At 40.4% G+C, this 18,643-nt stretch overlaps 1 protein-coding gene and 1 long non-coding RNA gene across 31 annotated transcripts in view; one reads left to right on the top strand and one right to left on the bottom strand.

Annotated features, from left to right (window-relative positions):
- LOC140633149 (uncharacterized) overlaps nucleotides 1-2,773 on the bottom strand; it is a 61,862-nt gene extending 59,089 nt beyond the window's left edge. Inside the window, exon 1 of the long non-coding RNA XR_012030742.1 lies at nucleotides 2,545-2,773. This is a non-coding gene — a long non-coding RNA (uncharacterized lncRNA). The remainder of the gene's footprint in view (nucleotides 1-2,544) is intronic.
- PARD3 (par-3 family cell polarity regulator) overlaps nucleotides 1-18,643 on the top strand; it is a 649,441-nt gene that overhangs the window by 93,928 nt on the left and 536,870 nt on the right. The window contains exon 1 of one of the 30 annotated variants that reach the window (XM_072825192.1): nucleotides 6,137-6,209. The exons of 28 other annotated variants lie outside the window; for them this stretch is intronic. Coding sequence is in view for 1 of the 2 variants with exons in the window: in XM_072825183.1 (XP_072681284.1) it covers nucleotides 6,413-6,415 (3 nt within the window). In the remaining variant the exon portion in view is untranslated. Of the gene's footprint in view, nucleotides 1-6,136; nucleotides 6,210-6,396; nucleotides 6,416-18,643 lie in introns of those variants that run through there. One more of the 30 variants, XM_072825183.1, reaches the window with a different exon arrangement.

Raw genomic sequence — 18,643 nt, 5'->3', positions numbered from 1 at the left:
ACATACATACAACATACATCCAGTACAAACTTTTAAAAATGGGCATGATTTGGGGGCATGGCTCATGGATGGCTGGATGGCTCATGTGGTTAAACTTCCGACTCAGGTCATAATCTCAAGGTCATGGTATCAAGCCCGACTTTGGGTTCCACATTGGGTTTGGAGCCGGCTTAAGATTCTCTCTCCCTCTCCTTCTGCCCCCCCACCCCCAAACAAAATAAATAAAAATGGGCATGATTTGGAAGGCCATTTTAATTGCATGGAGAAAGCTATAGATCACGATGCAGCTTTCAATTGCACCGCATTGTGTTTTTCCCATTCCAAAATGTGTTATATAGAGAAATATTTTAAGCAGTATAGGATTAGTTCTGCAACATTCTCACTGTTTATTTTCTCATGAACACGAGTTTATTCTAATTTCTCATTAAACTGTCCCCACGCTGTGAAGTTTCAATTAAGATCCGTTTTTGCCTTGATGGGATGAACTGTTTCTGTCCATGGAGAATAGGGAAACTTTGTGCTCATAGAGTGCTCTCTGCTGGTGGCTTTGGTTTTAATAGTAGTTACACACCCATCACCATGTAAGTACAGAAGTGGGACACACGAACTTGAGAGTCAAAAGAGATTTAAAGATTTAAAGCCTGGCTCCCAGCTGGGTGCCCCTCTGCCGTGGGGCAGAGAATGTAAGACAGCCCCTGTGGAAAAGGCTGGCTCCCGTGCTTGGTCCTGCATTCTTGCTGACGTGCCAAGCCCAGGGGCCTTCAGTGCCTCTGCTGCATCACTGTGATCAATACTTGAGCATATTTTAAAACACAGGGTACTAGGATAATGCAAAATTTATGAGGTGGTTGGGTTTTTTTCCCCTATAAGCAGGGAACTGGCTGTGGATAAGAGGGAGTTTAAAAGTTTTCTGACATAATAAAGCTGAGATTTATTACTATGATCTGATAAATACCTGATACATTTTGTTTTTTAAAAGCTTGTTTGAAATATACAGTAATCTAAGCTGAAAGGAGTTTATCATCTTATCTTTGACAAAACACTTGCTTTAAAATGTGGGGAGTCGTTAAGGTACAATGTTCCTTTAAGGAGAAGCCTATCCCTACCCCCAGAATAGGCACAATGACTTTGCTGGAATGTGTGCATGCACACCTGCATATGTTTCAGATATAATTGATTACTTTTCATCTTAAGGTTTTAATGGATACATGTGAATCAAGGGCATTCCTTCCCTTCCTGGAGTCAATTTGGCAAATGGGAATATTACCACACTGATCTTGAGCTTTGTAAATACAATTCTGTGTTTTGGAAGGGGGTTTTAAAAATGCTTTGCTCTATCCCAAATACAGAGGCAAACAATGTGAAGCTATATGAAGTCAAAAGTTTTTGAGACTGAGGCCTCCGTTGAGAGCTTAGGCAAGAGACTCATGTAGTAAGTGTGCACAGGAAGTGTGAGGCTCACCGTGTCCCTATGTAAGAAGGGAGGTAGAATGACCACAGGGGGCACCATGTTATTATTATTTTTTTAAAAAAAGATTTTATTTATTTATTCATGAGAGACACAGGTGTGTGTGTGTGTGTGTGTGTGTGTGTGTGCACGCGCGCGTGCGCACAGAGACATGGGCAGAGGGAGAAGCAGGCTCCATGCAGGGAGCCCGACATAGGACTCGATCCCAGGTCTCCAGGATCAGGCCCTGGGCTGAAGGCGGCACTAAACTCCTGAGCCACTCGGGCTGCCCCACCATGTTAAATATCAAGTCTAGGGACACCTGGGTGGCTCAGTGGTTGAGCGTCTGCCTTCTGCTCAGGGCATGATCCTGGGGTCCTGAGATCCAGTGTGCATTGGGCTCCCTGTGGGGAGTCTGCTTCTCCCTCTGCCTGTGTCTCTCATGAATAAATTAATGAAATCTTACAAAAAAAAATCAAGTCTAGGTTATCCTGGTCCTACTTGAGATGAAGAGCCAGGCCTTTTCTTCAGCCCTTACTTGTCATAGCACTTCCGTGGATGTTTCCTGTGATTGTAGCTTATGGTGACTCTGTGTGAAAGCACCAAGCCAGTTTACTATTAAGACAGGGAGTAGGTAAACTAATTTGTTTTCTGAGTAGGTAATGTCCAGTGGGAAGTGCAAGGGTGGATGACAGGATGGTGGTGGCTGAGATCTTACTATTACTATTTAGAAAATAATAAAGCTGATGTTTTTCTAGTGTTAGAATATACATATTTGCAATTTAACATGTGCTTAATTGAAAGTATAACCCAAATAGACATTTTTTTCATATAACTCAGATTAGCAGTGATACTTCTTTATTAATATCTTCTATCTGATACCGAATCATCCTACTTAGGAGTTCTCTCACTTTCTTCTTTAGTTTGGTCCTAACTGGTGAAAGCTTGGAATCTGACAACTTTGGAAGATTCCAGTCTGCAGTGACTGTGATTTGAAATGTGGAACAGTGATGCCTTGCTCCCCTAGCGTCTCTGTGAGGGTTGATACCATCCCCACCCCCCGTCACTGTGCCATCACTGTGGGCATTGGCACTCACCGGGATGGGCCCCCTCTTCCATCTCCTCGGTCCAGCTGGAGTGTTCCTGGAGGTGTCTGACCTCTGCGGTGGGGTTGGGGGAAGAGGCTCAGCCTCCTTCACTGTCCTCACACTTCCCCCACCCACAGGTGTGCTGTGCCGCTGAAGCATTTCTGCACTACTAACCTCTACTATTTTTCTTCTTTTCATGTAGTTTACTTTGTACTCTGTTCTTCCCACATTTGTTTGAGCCTTTTCAGAGACAAAATGGAGATACAGGAAAGAAATAATTTAACTTGAAGATGAGAATTCTGTTGCTTTTACAATACAATCACCTTAACTCTACAGTTGACTTCTTGTGGTTGCCCTTGGCCTTTGTAAAGAGTGATATGTTGCTTAAGATTCATATACAACTATATGTACACCATACACTGTATACAACCAAGCTGATTCTGCTTCAGTATCATAGTTAGGTAAACTTTTTCGAGGATACTTAGACTATTCAGTATAGATTTAGAATAAACTAATCACCTATCTCAAGATATTTATATTGCGTTTCTGGTATTATGCTGTGTGCAAAGTTTTATCAAATGTCCTCTAATCAGTCTGAAAAGTGTTTTCTTGTACTTCAAAGGCAAGTTATTTAAATTACAATGGAGTTTGCTTTACTAAATAATTTGAAATATTTCTGTAACTTCAATAGTGTATACTTGTATATCTGTAAGTTTTATTTCAGGTGAGTTGAGAAGAATTCTTGACACAGTATGAAATGGTATTATCTCCAAGGCAATTTTTTTTCCAAGTTAGAAAAAAACTCCACAGTGTCAAAAATTCACACTATACTTATTTGTTTGAAGGAGAAATTGTTTTCTTTTTTCTTTTTTTTAAAAAAGATTTTATTTATTTATTCATGAGAGACAGAGAGAGAGAGAGAGAGAGAGAGAGAGGCAGAGACACAGGCAGAGGGAGAAGCAGGCTCTATGTAGGGAGCCTGACATGGAACTCCATCCCGGGTCTCCAGTATCACACCCTGGGCTGAAGGTGGCGCTAAACCGCTGAGCCATCTGGGCTGCCCGAGAAATTGTTTTCTAACACACCTTGCACTATGAACTGAAATTTTGGTGCTAGCACTTGTTTGCATGTCCATGCAAGACTGAGATAAGCTTTTGCAGCAATGTCAAATGACTGCAGGACAGACCCATACAAGAATGAAACTGGAGGCTTTGAATTAAATACTCAGACCATCTGAGTTTTGTTTTTCTCTTGGCGTCATAAACTTTCAGTAAATATGGGCGCTGGTATTATATTTCACATCTGTGGGTGTGCTAAATGTATGCTAATTGAATTATGTATGTAATATTCATTACTCAGCTGTGATGTGAAAATTGAAAGTCTTGAATTTGACATTAAGTTCTTGGTCCAAATCTTAGATTGGCCTGAAATGTCTTAGTGGTGAGAAGATAAAAAGGGCCTGATTACTATGTGACATTGGGCAGGGCTAACTAAAAAGGTGGGTGGTTTCTCTTGTGCTCATATGAACACATTGATCGCTTCAGCTGTCAAACAAGTTTTATGTTTTTCTTGTCTGGTCTTGTTGACCTGCTATTTATTTTAGTCTTATGATAAACAGGAAGAGCTGTTCTAATACTCAGAGGGAATGTTTTAAGAACTGTTAAACAAATGTGAGGAATGAGAGTTTCATCCAGAAAGGATTTAACTTCAAAAAAAAGGATCAGAGGGGAAGAATGTAAGATCACAAAATCTTTAAAATTTTAGAACTAAAAAATTCTATTTGGGGTCTTTCAAAATGGTTTTTTTCTATTCAGATCTCAAATTGTAGGTTCACATTTCCTGCTTCTGTTGGTGATATATTACCTTGTTTTAATAGTTGTTTAGTACATGACACTTGAGATGACATCAAGTTTGGGGCTCAAGTGAGCAATTTCTATGCAGGTCTGAAAAGCTTAGCCCTGGTAGGGATCTTGTGTGGCCAGCTTGGCTCAACATTTCACGGTCCCGGGGTAAAGAAAAAAGTAAAAGACATGTGTTGAACATTGATCATGTCCAGGCCTCGTCCCCCATTATTCAAACATGCCATGTATGTTTTGGCCTTCCCACCTTTGTCCTAAGATTTACCCTGATTGAAACAAAATAATTCCTTCATGAAGGGTTCTTTGTCTTCAGTGTTTTCTGAATTTTTGTAATTCCTGTACCACTTGGTTGGCATTTAATTTTGATAATTAGATATTGTTAGTGAGCTTTCCACATACCTATGGCTTGCCTCCCCAAATTAATATTAAAGTCTTGGCGAACAGGGCCCATTATCACAGACTTGGCTGTACCCTCTTTATTCCAAAACACAACCACTTTCAGACTGAGTGTTAAGTTCTTAATTGACCCATAGTATGTATCATGCCATCCTGTTATCGCCAGTTGTTCAAGTATGTGCTAAGTGTGGAAATGTTTTCAGCCATTAGGAGCCTGCACATGGATACTCTTCCATATCCTCGCCTAGTCCTGGTGGCAGCACTCTTCAGCAGTCTGGATGGGCTCCTGGCTTTGCTTCCTGCAGCCCACTTTCTGCGTCTGGGTGGTGCAGTTGTGGTTCCAATGCCATCAGCAGACTCTCTGCTTTGGGAAGCCATTCCAGGTGGATGGGGTCTGTAGAGCTTATTGCTCTGCTACTGCAGGGGCACATGCTTATAAGCATATGTTTGATGGAGAATGCTAGGTAGGGAAAGTTAGGTAAGTTTTAATTTTATGAGTTGTTTTCAAGATCAGGTTATGGTGGTCATGGGAGTGTTTATCTTATTTCCACTAAGGGAAGGAAAACTGCCCTGAGTGTGTTCAGTTTTCTTAATGTAGCATCGTAGACCGGTTAAGCCATATGTACTTAACTGGTGACCTCAGGGATAATTTGTCCCTCATTTTTATACACAAGGCCTCAGGTGCCCACAGGGAGGAAATGACTTGTGCAATGCAGGCCACTTAGCCTGTAGAGCCATTTTATTGCCCTTTTTTGTGGCCACTGACAGGCAGAATATGTGCCCACTAGATGTCTTTGTCATCAAACCCTGGTTTCTTGTTGCGGCTACTCTATCTGTGTACCTTCAAAGCTTCACAAACTAGCTTTGCTTCTGTTTTGTTGTCCTCCCCACCTTGGTCTGATAAGTTTTTACTTACAGCTCTTATTGTTTGAGGTAGTCCATTTCACACTTTAAGTACTACTTGTGTAATTATGTTTTGCCTGGTGTTTCCATGGAGCTAATTTGTTTCTTTGCTTCCATGCAGGTTTTTTTAATCAGAAACTCTACTGTTAAGTATGCTACAGAATAGTGATCAAACAGATTAGCAGTATGACATTCCGCCTTATCTGTAGGGGACAAGCAAGATCCAAGACCTCCAAAAGGTGCCTGAAACCTCAGGGCAGTACTGAACTCTTTGTATACTAACTAGGTTTTTCGTCTACATGCATACCCATGATAAAGTTTCATTTATAAGTTAGGCACAATAAGAGTTAAAAGCAATAACTAATAATAAAATAGAACAATTATAACCATATACTGTAATAAAAAATTATGTGAATGTGGTCTCTCTCTCTTTCTCAGAATATCTTACTATACTGTCCTCACCTTTCCTGTGATGACGTGAGATGATAAAATGCCTATGTGATGAGATGAAGTGAGGTGAGTGATATAGGCATTGTGATGTAGCGTTAGGCTAATTCTAACCTGACAGTATGTCAGGAGGAGGATCATCTGCTTTTGGATTGTGGTTGATGGCAGGTATCTGAAACTATGGAAAAGGAAACCATAGGGGACTACTGTATTCGTGCTTGCTGTTTTCTCTTTTAGTGCTTGAATTGTGCTACTTAATTTTTTTTTCTTAGATGGTATGTATCAGGTGTACTATAATTTTTTAAAAGGAATAAACTGAAGGCACAGGTACCTAAATTTCAAATACCTCGTAAGGGAAAATATTATAAACTATATAAGGACAGAGAACTAACCATGTATTAAAGGAAATTAGGAAGTTATATGGCATTATTAATATAATCTCCTTTATGTATATTCCATGAGGTATCTTGGAGTCCTTATTTAGAAAACTCCATTTCAGACGTGTTTGAAATTGATCAGATGGGCCATCTTGAGTCTTTAGGGATTTCCAGGGAAGACTAAGTGCCAACATATTTTCAAATAAATACGTTAATAAAGGACTGCAGCTGGGTCTTTGACTTGAGATAACTAGTAATGTGTATCAGTGAATGTTCTGGGTGTGAGGGTCGTGTTCAAGAGAGTCCCTATTGTTTTGTATCTCTAGTCCCTAGAGATTCTAGGAGGGTAGGGGATTTACTGCTGTAACCCTGTACCTAGTTCAGTGCCTGCATATAATAGATGCTCCATAAATATTTGAATGAGTCCACAGGTTCAGCACAGTGATAAATTATAAAACATGCACATCATCAAGATGTTATTATGCGTGCTGTTGAGAGATAGGGCAAAGGATAAAGTGGGATTGAAGACTGACATTGCAAAGAGATATTAGCCAGGATTTGAAATTTGAGTAAGGTTTTCACAAGCGAGGAGATATAGGTATGGCTTTCCAAGATAGGACAAACAAGCTATATAACAAATTTGAACCACTAGGAGATCCCCATGGGCTGACTAGCTTATATCTTGGGATTTGAGAGTGAGTGAGTGTGTGTGTGTGTGTGTGTGTGTGTGTGTGTGAATGTGTGTGAATACCCTTTGTCTGTCTTGCTCCTTTCCCTGCTGAGAGCTGACACACACCTTCCTTTCTTCCTTCCTTCCAGAGATGTCCATGGTAATAAGACTCAGAAGCACTATCTGGTCTTGGGCAAATCTTTTTTTTTTTTTTTTGGGGGGGGGGTGCAAGTCTTTTGAAGATTCCATTATAGATCCCTCCCTTGACTGATGATAGGAGTATTCTGGGAGAAGAAGGAAGCCCCACCTCTGACAGCAGTGCTGGGGACACATTGGAAACAGAGCCCTCCAGCCTTCCAAGTGGCTGAGCCACAGACCACATTTTGAGTACTGTAGTCCAGTGTCCATTGCCTGGGGGCCATTCTCGTGTTATGATATTGTGGTCCTGTGCCACTCTGCCCTGGACCCCACAAAGTGTGGGGTGTGCTGGCCTTGAGTGTAGGGGCCCACAGGATACAGCTGGGTAGCTGTTTGCCCAGCCTTATAAGGAGGAGGTTGGAGGTAGCTGTGAGTCCTCTGTTGGAATTCAGTTTTCTTACAGTCTCCTCTTCTGTATTAGGGATATTCTGATTCAGTCATGTTTAGTGCTGCCAGGTGTAAGGAATTAGTTATGTACTTTAAGTGATTTGCGAGTTTCTTTAAGAAAAATTGGGAGGTGGTTTTTGGATTAAGTAATACGAGGGGGTAGTGGAGAGCTGCTTTGGGGTCAAGTTTTTGTTGGTTTGTTTTAGAATTCTGAGCTAGTTAGAGTTATCATGTTGCAGTGAGGTTTTTTTTCCCAGGTCAGAGAAATTCTTTCTGGTCTGAGTCAGCCTATCTTGTTTGCTGGTTGGAGAGTAAATACATGAGGGTAGGTTTTTCTTTTGTTAGGCTGGGTGAGTGACCTTAAGGATTTTTTAGGTTGGTTATTTCTTTTGTAAGCACACAAAAAATTTTAACATTTTCATTAGACTATATAGTAGTTACTGTCATAACTGCACGAGTATTGAGGGCCACTGTGGCTATACTGTGGGTCTCTACCTTGAGGTATCCCAGGCACTATTTTAATGTTTATAGGGTTTTTTGTTTGTTTGTTTTCCTCCAGTTTTTAATCCAACACTGCCTGGTGCATGACTGGAATGAAGTACTTAAATCTGTATATTTTGATAGGTAACATGGTGTGAAGCACAACTTCCTCATGTGGAAGTCAAGTATATTAACTGGTGGGTGATATATTTTTCATTCTTCATTTTTTCTCATTCTAAGAAAAAAAAAGGAAAAGAGGACTTTGGGGGCACCTGCGTGGCTCAGTCAAATGCCCCACTCTTGGTTTTGGCTCAGGTCCTGATCTCATGAGTCCTGAGATTAAGCCCTGTGTGGGGCTCAGCGCAGAGTCTGCTTGTCCCTTCCTCTCCTCTCTACCCCTCCCCATGCAGGCATTCTCTCTCTCTTTCTCTCTTTAAAAAGAAAGAAGAGTACTTTATCCTGGTCAGTTTTTCCCTTCCAGATTTGTTCCTCTGACAAGCCTGTTCGATCATCCTGCAAGAGACAATTGTACCAAAAAGGGCAAAGCAGGAATTTTAAAAGTCGGAGTAATATCGGAGTTCCCTTTCCCCTTCAACTTCAGTTACACGCGTGATCTCTCCAATAACTTTCCCATTCTCCAGTCCTCTCATCTATAAATGGAGCTGAAGACATGATGTACTCAGGAGGGTGGCCCCCCCCACTGGCCCTTTGTAGAGTAAGGGTGGAGGAGTGAGTGTACCACGTTCATAGTGTGATGCTTGCAAAACTTGTGTATAAAGGTGTTTCAGTTCTGGAGTGAATATCCTATAGATCTTATATCATCTTTTAAGGAGGGACGTAGGCTTGGATCTATTGCATATATATTACTTCACATTTTCCCTTCCTTTAGACAAGCCTTCTGTTGATTGACTACCAGCTCATCAGGTAACAATACTGGCCATCCCCTTGCCCTTACAAGTTCTTACATTCACTAGGACTAAAGTGGGGAGAACTCGGGTGGCCAGGTTGAGCAAAGATGAGCTTTTGTCTTACCCTCCTTTCCCTGGGTTCTAGGCAGGTTATCTAGGCTTCATCTCACTTCCGCCTGGCATTTCAGGCCAGGGATGCTGTGGGCTGACCTGTGTGGGTGAGGATGAAGGTGTTTATATTGGAATTTGGGTTCCTTTTGGCTGTAAAGCTTAAAAGTACATGGATGTCTTCTTTCTCCACATCTAAGATGTTGTCTGAGATGTCAGCTAGAATAAGCACACAGCCTTTCTAGATCTAGCTCTGAGAATCAGGAGATACAGTGTTGAATGGGGGCTGTTGATCCCGACATGGCACAGCATGCCCATGGCATTTCATTTGGCAATTAGGAGAGTACGAGTCTGTTGGTTGACTGTATTCTCTGAGAAACTCTTGTTTAAATTTTTTCACTTATCTAATAGGATTATTACCTTTATTTTTACACATTATTTATGCAACATGGTGCATTGTTCTTTGTTCTATGCTAAAAAAAAGGATGATGGTTCCTGCCTTCAGGGGACTTAATCTAGAGGTAAACAAACAGCACATATATGTGGTCTAGATAAATACTTGGAGGTTGGAGTACATTTCACAGGGGAGGTGGTTTTTGATTTAGATTTGAGAAGGTAATATACAATTTGCAGAGTTGGAGCAGTGGAGATGAAAGTGTTCCAGGTGTATGGAATAGAATGAACAAAAACTTTGGGTTAACTAATTTCACAAAACTGATATTTATTGAGCATCTACTCTGTCTCAGGCACTATACCTAGTGCTTGGGGTTTATCAGTGTTGAGGACTATCTGGGAGGACTGAAGGACCATGATGGGAGCCAAGGGAAGCCTGGAAACTCAAGCTTGGGAAGAGTGGGTGCTAGGACAGGGATGTTGGATTTTAACCTTTTGAAATGTCGTAAGTCACTGCAAATGACTTCTGTCACAAGACAGGGACATGATGAAATGGTATTTTGTGAAGATAATTATGTAGCAAGATACAGGACAGGATTGAAAAGGTCAGAATCTAGAAGCAGTGAGATGAGTTTGGAAGGTAATTATATTATTCAGAATAAGAGATGAAAGGAAGAAATCCATCTATATGGTTTTCACAGGAACAGTATATATGTATGTGTGCATGGTAATCATTTTTTTATTATTTTTTAAAGATTTTTATTTATTTATTTATTCATAGAGACAGAGAGAGAGGCAGAGACACAGGCAGAGGGAGAAGCAGGCTCCATGCAGGGAGCCTGATGCAGGACTCTATCCAGGGTCTCCAGGATCACGCCCCGGGCTGTAGGCGGCGCTAAACCCCTGAGCCACCGGGGCTGCCCCTTCGTAATCATTTTTAAGGTGGAGTAACATCTGGCTGATTTAAGAAGTGTGGGTGAAATCATTAAACCCATAAATTTATGAGCTAAACATGATATGTAATAATATGTAGTAGAAATTCAAAGTATTTCAGCCCCCACGCTGCCCCAGTTCCAAATCACAAATTTTGAGTTCTCAGACTTTGGTGTGCATTTGGATCACCTGGAAGGCTAGTTAAAATACAGGTTGCTGGGCCCCACCTTGAGAGACTTTGATTCAGTTGGCCCAGGAGGAGTCTGAGCATTAGCATTTCTGACTAGGTCCCAGTGATAATGCTGAAATGTTCTACTCTGAGAACCAGAGCTTTAAATTATGGATGAGATTAGAACATGTGCTATAATATTAAGGTGAGTGGTTTTTCAAACTTTAACCGTCAAAACTTTTTTATTAAAAGAAATATGTTACGTACCTCTCCATTATACAAAATATAAAGAGATTGGGAAGAGGGACTACAATCAGAAGACAGCTACTCTGATGCCCTTGTTTGAAAAGAATCCATGTGGGTTTGAGAAAGGCTAGGACATGAATCAGGAGACCTGGCTGGAGTCCTGCCCAGTGGCGTTTATTCATTGTGACCTCTTTTCAGCAACTTAGGCCTTTGGTTTCATGCTGTTACTTTCTTTTTTGATTGACATATTAAATGAAGCCAGTCACTCTTCAAGGAAGGCATTGGGTTTGTGGTTTGCCCTGTGTTATGTGTGGAGGTGAGGTGGTGGGATGTGTGTTGGGTGTGGTTTGGGATGGAAAAGTGAGAAGCAGAGGAGTGCACTTGCTATTAAATATTAGATACCCCCTTATTGTGATAGAGGTTCCTCTTTTATTGTTGAACATCAGCTATGTTCTCAGACCATCTGTGTTGTTATTAAGAAGGCAACAGAAAAATCTGTTTAATGTCAACACTATTACAACAAAATTGAAAATGGGTCCTATGATTTGAATTTATACTAAAAGATAAGCATTTTTGAAATGGGGCTGAATAAAGTAGGTAAATTCAAAACTAGATATATCACTTCTATCTTGAAATACCAAAGATTCATTTTTAAAAAAGGACTATAGGGTGTGTTTTAAAAAATATTTTATTTTGGGTTTAAGTAAATTAGATACCAAGGGAATCTAGACTGTGATCCAATTTCAGTTCATTGTGCTCTTCTGTTGACTTCAAAAATGAAATGTTTTTTTGTTGAATCATTAGCTGACTTCATTTGTCTTGGCCACCTCATTATCCTCTGGCTAATAGGATTGATGGATGCTACACTTCAGGCTGTGTGCTGTGCCTGTTATTTTCAGAAATTTTTCAAACTGTTTCTCTCTAGTCTTTTTGTTTCCTAATATTATGGATGTACATAGTAAGAGAGTAGTGCTAGGATTTTTAGGAAAAGACTGGTGTCTACTCCCTGAGAGGTGGCCTTTTCCAACTCTTGCACTTGATTCTTTCGATATTACCTCCACATTTCTGTATAAACTTCTTATATTGCTTTGTTGTTGTCATCATGTTTTGACTTAGCATGGAAGATTTAACCCAGTTTCACTGCTCCATATGTGCTTTCCCCCATTTTCTTGCAGCCGCTCCTTGGGTTTCTGTTTCTGTCTGGAGAGACAGGTTTCTCTTTCTCTCTGTCTCTCTGTCTTTCTCTCTCTCTCTCACACACACACACACACATGAATGCACACACATACTTTTTAGAATTCCTTCCCTCAAAAGAAATTATGAATTTGACTAAATATTTGATGTTCACATTATTTTCATTATTAAAAGCTGCTCAGATCTGAACTGTGTATGATAGATACATTGGTGACATTTTCTTTACAAGTGGTGTTTTCCCTGGAATGAATAATCCTTTTTCCTTTGTTTGGTCTTCTGTGAATTTACAACCAATTCTACTCCAGGCTGACCATGTAGTTAAAGTAACATCTTGGTGGGGGTGTTTTATTACAGGGGATACTCTTTCAGCTTTATCTTAAAAACATCTCATTTGGAGCTTCTGGCCTGTGCCCATGTGGACTGGACAGCTTCCAACCTGGTGCCCAGCTGACATCCTGGATCAACCCCACATCATCCTGGGGCTTCTCCTCTGTGTGACATTCCCTATTTTTGTATGCTATGCCATCCTCATTCATGATTTATTTCCTGGGAACACATCTTCCAGTGTTTTCCCTAAGAAAGGTGTGGAGACAGTAATTTTTGGAGAAATAGCATTTCTAGAAATATTTTTCCTCTACCTTTGCACTTTATTGATGGTGATTGGGTGAGGTATAGTATTCTTGGTTGGGGATCATTTCTCTTAGGAATTTTGAAGACAGTGTTCCATTGTCATCTGGATTACAGTGTTGCTCTTGAGAAGGCCAAACTCATTCTGATTCCTTACCCATTCATTATAGTACCTGTATTTTACTTTCTGGAGTTTTGGTTTGGTTTATCTTCTGCTTGTCTTCTCCGTTCTGTGGTTCTGATGTGCCTTGGCATATGCCCTTATGTTGGGTTCTCTATTGGCCTTTTTAATATGGAAATTATTGTCATTATGGGGAACTAACTTGAAATGTTTTTTTGTTTTTATTTTTCCTGTTCTCTTTTTCTAGAACTTCTGTTATTCAGCAGCTTGACTTACTAGTCTTCTATTTTATTACATACTTCATCTTTTTTTCCTTTACTTTCTGGGGAGATTTCTTCAATTCCTTTCTACTCTTCTAATTTTTCACTTGAAGTGTTTTTAACTTTTTTTTTTTTTAAACTTCTAAGAGCATTTTGTTTGGCTTTCCTCTCTGTTTTTTTCCTTTCCTCTTTCCCTCTCCTTTCAACATCCTTTGCCATCAGGATGTACCATCACCTGAAATTCTCCTGTGTATCAGTGATGGATTTGTATTATTATTATTTTTTTACAACTGTCTTCTCTTTTATACAGCCATGTTTTTCTTTTCTTTCTTTTTTTTTTTTTTTTAAGATTTTATTTCTTTATGAGAGACGAGAGAGAGAGAGAGAGAGAGAGAGAGAGAGACAGACACAGGCAGAGGGAGAAGCAGGCTCCATGCAGGGAGCCTGATGTGGGACTTGATGCCGGGTCTCCAGGATCAGGCCCTGGGCTGAAGGCAGCACTAAACTGCTGAGCCACCCGGGCTGCTCAAGTGTGTTTTCTATTTGTTTCGGCATTTTATCCATCCTTGGGGCTTTCCTCAGGATCCAGTCCTTGCTCATTGGCTAAATATAACAGACCATTGAGTCCAGGCAAAGGCCCAAAAACATGAGCTGCACAGGAGGGCCACCTGGCTGTCTAAATTCCTCTGGCCTTTGCTCTTCAGGTGGTCAGATGCCCAGGAAGAGATCTTCCAGCCTCTTGTCCAGGTGGCCTATACCCAGTGGCCAGTATTCTGGGAACTTGTGGAAGCAGAGAGCTGGATTTCTCAGCATTCAGTGTGTAAATGTTCACTCATCTCTCCCCCATCTTTAAATACCTTTGTGGTTGCTCTGCCTCAATTCCCCACTTCTGATCCTCAGTCATACCCCCCAGGATGCTACTGGGGTGGTCATGGTACTGTGTGGAGTCAGGACAGAAACCTGGGCTTTGCTGCTTAAAGAAACTTTCAGCCCATCCTGCTGTTTTTCCTACCATGTTCATTTCCTGTCTTCTGAGGTACTTGGTTTCCCCCATTCCAGAGCAGCTGAAGAGGTCACATTGTTGCCTGGTTCCCCACACAGTCAGCTTGGGGTTCACTTTCTTGGGTTTGCTCCATGTGATATCATTAGTCTGGCTTCCCAGCCTCTAGCAGTTTCTTTCTGTTGTCTTGGTTTTTGTGGGGATATACCGTGATAAATATGCCTCTACTGCAGTTTCAATGAGCTCTCAGGAAGGAGGCAGAGTACATGTGGGTCTCCCTGACAGGGTGTTTGTCATATGGTGAGTTTTGTGTTCATAGTTTAATGAATAAACCCTGCCACTCCTTCCTGCCTGCTCATACCTGTCCTTCAGCTCAGAGTGATCTCCGTGTTCTTCCTTCCTCCAGCCTGCTTATTATAAACCCTTCCTGAATCTTTCCAAGCAAAAATAATCTTACCTTCCTCTGTACTCAAAGCATTTTTATGTCTGCTTTTCTTATGATGCATGGTCAGCCTCTTTTGACTTTTTGTTTAAGTCTTATCTGATAAATTTTAATTTCTCACAGAGGGCATTGAGTGTTGTTTGCTCTCACCCAGTGTTTTCAAATAGTAATTAATTTTCAAATTAATGTGAATTCAGTCATCCTTTTATAGGCTTATATTTACATATATATTTTCATTTGAAAATTTGGCAGGACGTAGACCATTGCTACATGCATGGTCATTGCAAGAGTAGGGTACCACTGTTTCTAATTGCAGATACTTTCCTTGAAACTTGCATGGGTGTGAAATAGACAGGGGGTGTGTATTTCACAGGCCCCAACTCACAGAATTTCATTGCTTTGTTGCATAATGTGATGATGCTGTCTGTAGAGTTGGAGAGCTTTCCTTATGGAGCCATCTTTCATTAGGTTTTTCCCTCTACTGTTTGCTCTTACTGTATACTGGAATAGACTGGGCCATAGCATTGCAGCTTGCATTTTATCAAATTACACACCCGTGCTTTTATTCTCAGTTGGTCTTAGAAATAAATGTTCCCTCCACCTCCTTCCCCTCCCGCCTTAAGCCAGGTTCCAGCCCCTGTTCTTAGTGAGAGCAGTGTTTCTTCCTGTGATTTTGTCCCCAGATTTCTTCTTTGTGGCTGGCTCTTGGGGACCCTTGGGATGTTTGCTTCTTGGTAGCCCTCTCTTCACTCACTTGATACAAACTTCATTCCTTGTTTCTTGCTCATGTGTAATTGATTTTTGGTTGTCATAATGTAGAATTATTGCTTAGTGTTTAAATCTTTGGTTATTTTAAATGCATTAATCCTAAGTGAGACAGATTCTTGCTTTTTTAAATTGAGTGTTATATTTGTTTTTTAACCTAATGACATGTATGCTTATAGTAGGATTCGTGTTTCTTGGTATTTTTAGAAGTGTCTTATCACAACTTTTTGTTCAATTACATTTTTAAGTTTCTATAGCTGGGACAACAATGACTTCTGCGATTAATATTTCAAACATTTTAGTGTAAACTACCAAAATAGGATCAACAAATACACTCTTTTTAAGAAAATTTTCCCTTATGGATTCTTCATTATTCCATTGAAAACACAGCAAATCCTCTGTTTATTGATAGAGAATTGTGTTTATGGAAGCTGTCAGTTAAAATCTCCTAAGAGATTACTGTTCTAAGGAGTTGTATTTCTCACTGGCAAAAATATCCTTCCTGGATTTTATACCCTTGTGGGAAGAGGTCAATTTTATGTGCCCTGCTTAGATCTGATTTTTTTTTTTTTTTTTTATAGTGTAGTATGCTCTGTTGGATTAGTGCTGGTTTCCTTCTCAGTTTTTTCTCTCCAGATAGTTACTATTCAGCACATATTATGGAGTGGCATTTAATAAGTGCTGGCCTGATAAATGTTTTGACATGGTGTTGTCATGGCTACTTACATAGCTGACCATTGAATCAGGACCTTTCTGGAGGCAGGAGACAAGAACTGAATCTCAGAATTAGACAAGACTTTGATCAGCTAGTTGAAAGATTATAAGCCAGACTTAAAGAGTTTTTGAAGTGGAGGAGAGTGACAAGAGGTATAACATTCCGCTGATAGACCATGGACAATGGGTCTTGGGAATGGACCATTATATTAAGCAACATGGAGACTGTCAGTAACCTTGATGGATGGTTTTGGGATTGTTGTGGGGAGGAAACTTCATTGGAACAGGATTATGAGAGAAGAAGAATCTGAAACAACAAATCTTTAAAGCATTTTGCCATAAAGAGAATCAGAGAGTTGGTCAAGTGACTAGAGGGTAAAGTAGGGTCAATAGAAGGTTTTGTACTATTTTAGTATGTGAAAAATACAATATCAACAGCTTTTAAAGGTTCAACATTTACATCTGAGTACTATTTTCCGGACTACTGTGGTTTTTAGAAACATTAACAGGCTGGAGATGGATTTCTAACCTGTCTTCTAAGCTGAGCTTTCTGGTCAGGAAAAGCTCTTGGAGAAGACGATGACTGAGGTGCGTCGTGATCGATGAGGGGTTAGCCTGAATGGTAAGGTGTTTTTGCCGGTAGTGGAGGAGAGGATGGCTAGTTATGCAGGACTTAATGCAGGCTGTGAAAGGGGAACTAACTGGTGGAGAAAGGTTGGAACACAGCAGGTTCTTTTTTTTTTTTTTTAAAGATTTTATTTATTTATTCATAAGACACACACACACACACACACACACACACACACACACACACAGAGGCAGAGACGAAGGCAGAGGGAGAAGCGGGCTCCGTGTACCGGGAGCCCGACGTGGGATTCGATTCCGGGTCTCCAGGATCGTGCCCTGGGCCAAAGGCAGGCGCCAAACCGCTGCGCCACCCAGGGATCCCAACACAGCAGGTTCTGAAAGAGAAGTCAAGGGGTTGAGAAAATTGTTAGGAGGGAATTTATTTCAAAGGAGTAGCTCCAGATATGATAGAAAGGCTGTAGGTTATGATCTCATATGGAGAGAGTGGGGAGTATTGGGAAGTGAGAGGTCAGCCTGCTTTATTGTGTATTAAAAGTGTTTTAGAAATGAAAGTTGATGTTTTAGGTGATTAGGCCATCCGACAGATTTCTTGAGGGGACGTGGAGGGCAGGATGGCTCTGTTCTAAGGGGCTAGGGAATGATGATTAGGATTTGCCTCCAGGATATTAATTATTTCTGATTTCTCTTGGTGGGTTAATGCCATTTGGTAATGAAGAGTAGGAGAATGGTTTATTTGGGGACTCTGTTCTTTGATGGCTCAAAAATGTAGAAATGACAAATTCTGGAGCACTGTTGGACTCATAGCAGCAGGTTTCCTAAGGACTCCCTAGACAACATTGTAATCCAAGAATCATGTGGACTCAGACTGAAGAAAGAAGTGTGTGTGTGTGGTATGTTGTGTGTTTTCCATAGTCTGTGTTCTGGATGAACAGGCAATTTGAATACTGACTCATTTTTTTAAGGATTGATTGATTGATTGATGACACACAGAGAGAGGCAGAGACCTAGGCAGAGGGAGAAGCAGGCTCCCAGTGGGAAGCCTGATGTGGGAATCAATCCCAGGATCATGACCTGAGCCAAAGGCAGACGCTCAACCACTGAGCCACTCAGGTGCCCGCTGACTCTCCTTTAAAAGAAGTCTAGATAAATGAGGGTGTGGAGTAACTATAGGCTATTTGCATTAGTAGTTTTTATGGTAATGTTTAATAATTTTGAGAATTAGGATTTGAGCTGCTTTCTATGCTGGTGAAAAAGTGACAAGATTGGTGATTCAGCATTTTTACTAAGTGTTCTGTTTCGGTGATTCTCAGGTGTTAGAGATTCTCTTAGAGGGCTTCTTATGGCTCTGGATTCTTTGGCCTCAAGGTGTGAGTTGGGAGATGTAGGGTAGGGCTCAAGCATCTGTAGTCTAAAATCACTTGTCTTAAAAAAAAAAAATAAATAAATAAAATCACTTGTCTTTCCTCTTCTCTGCCAATCTTTGCCTTAAGAAAGAGCCATACCAGATGTTGCTGTTCAGATGAGAAAAGTGGAGTGTTAACTTGAATTGAACTTTTTAATAGTAATTCTGTGTTGTGGATAATTCAGTAGCTAATGGTAAAAGATATAGCTTAGTATATTTTTACTTGAGTGTGCAAATGAGAATGATTATAAAAATTTAAAATGAGTATGTTCTCTTCAAATAATTTTAAAGCATGGTTTTATATTATAGTGTGTGTGGATATGTATGTATGAATACATATATGTGTTTGTATATGTGTGTGTATACATATGTGTGTGTGCACACACCCCCCCTCTGAAGAAATTTACAAAATTTAAAATGGAGTCCTTTGTCTTCTTTCTCTCCTCAGTCCCACTCTCCAGATATAACCACTGCATATTTCAGTGTGTATTTTTGGGGACATTTTTATATGTACATGTACA

This window comes from Canis lupus, chromosome 5 (assembly GCF_048164855.1).
Source record: "Canis lupus baileyi chromosome 5, mCanLup2.hap1, whole genome shotgun sequence".
Lineage (NCBI taxonomy): Eukaryota > Metazoa > Chordata > Mammalia > Carnivora > Canidae > Canis > Canis lupus.
Note: the sequence above shows the minus strand (reverse complement) of the source record. Positions and strands in the feature narration are given on the sequence as shown.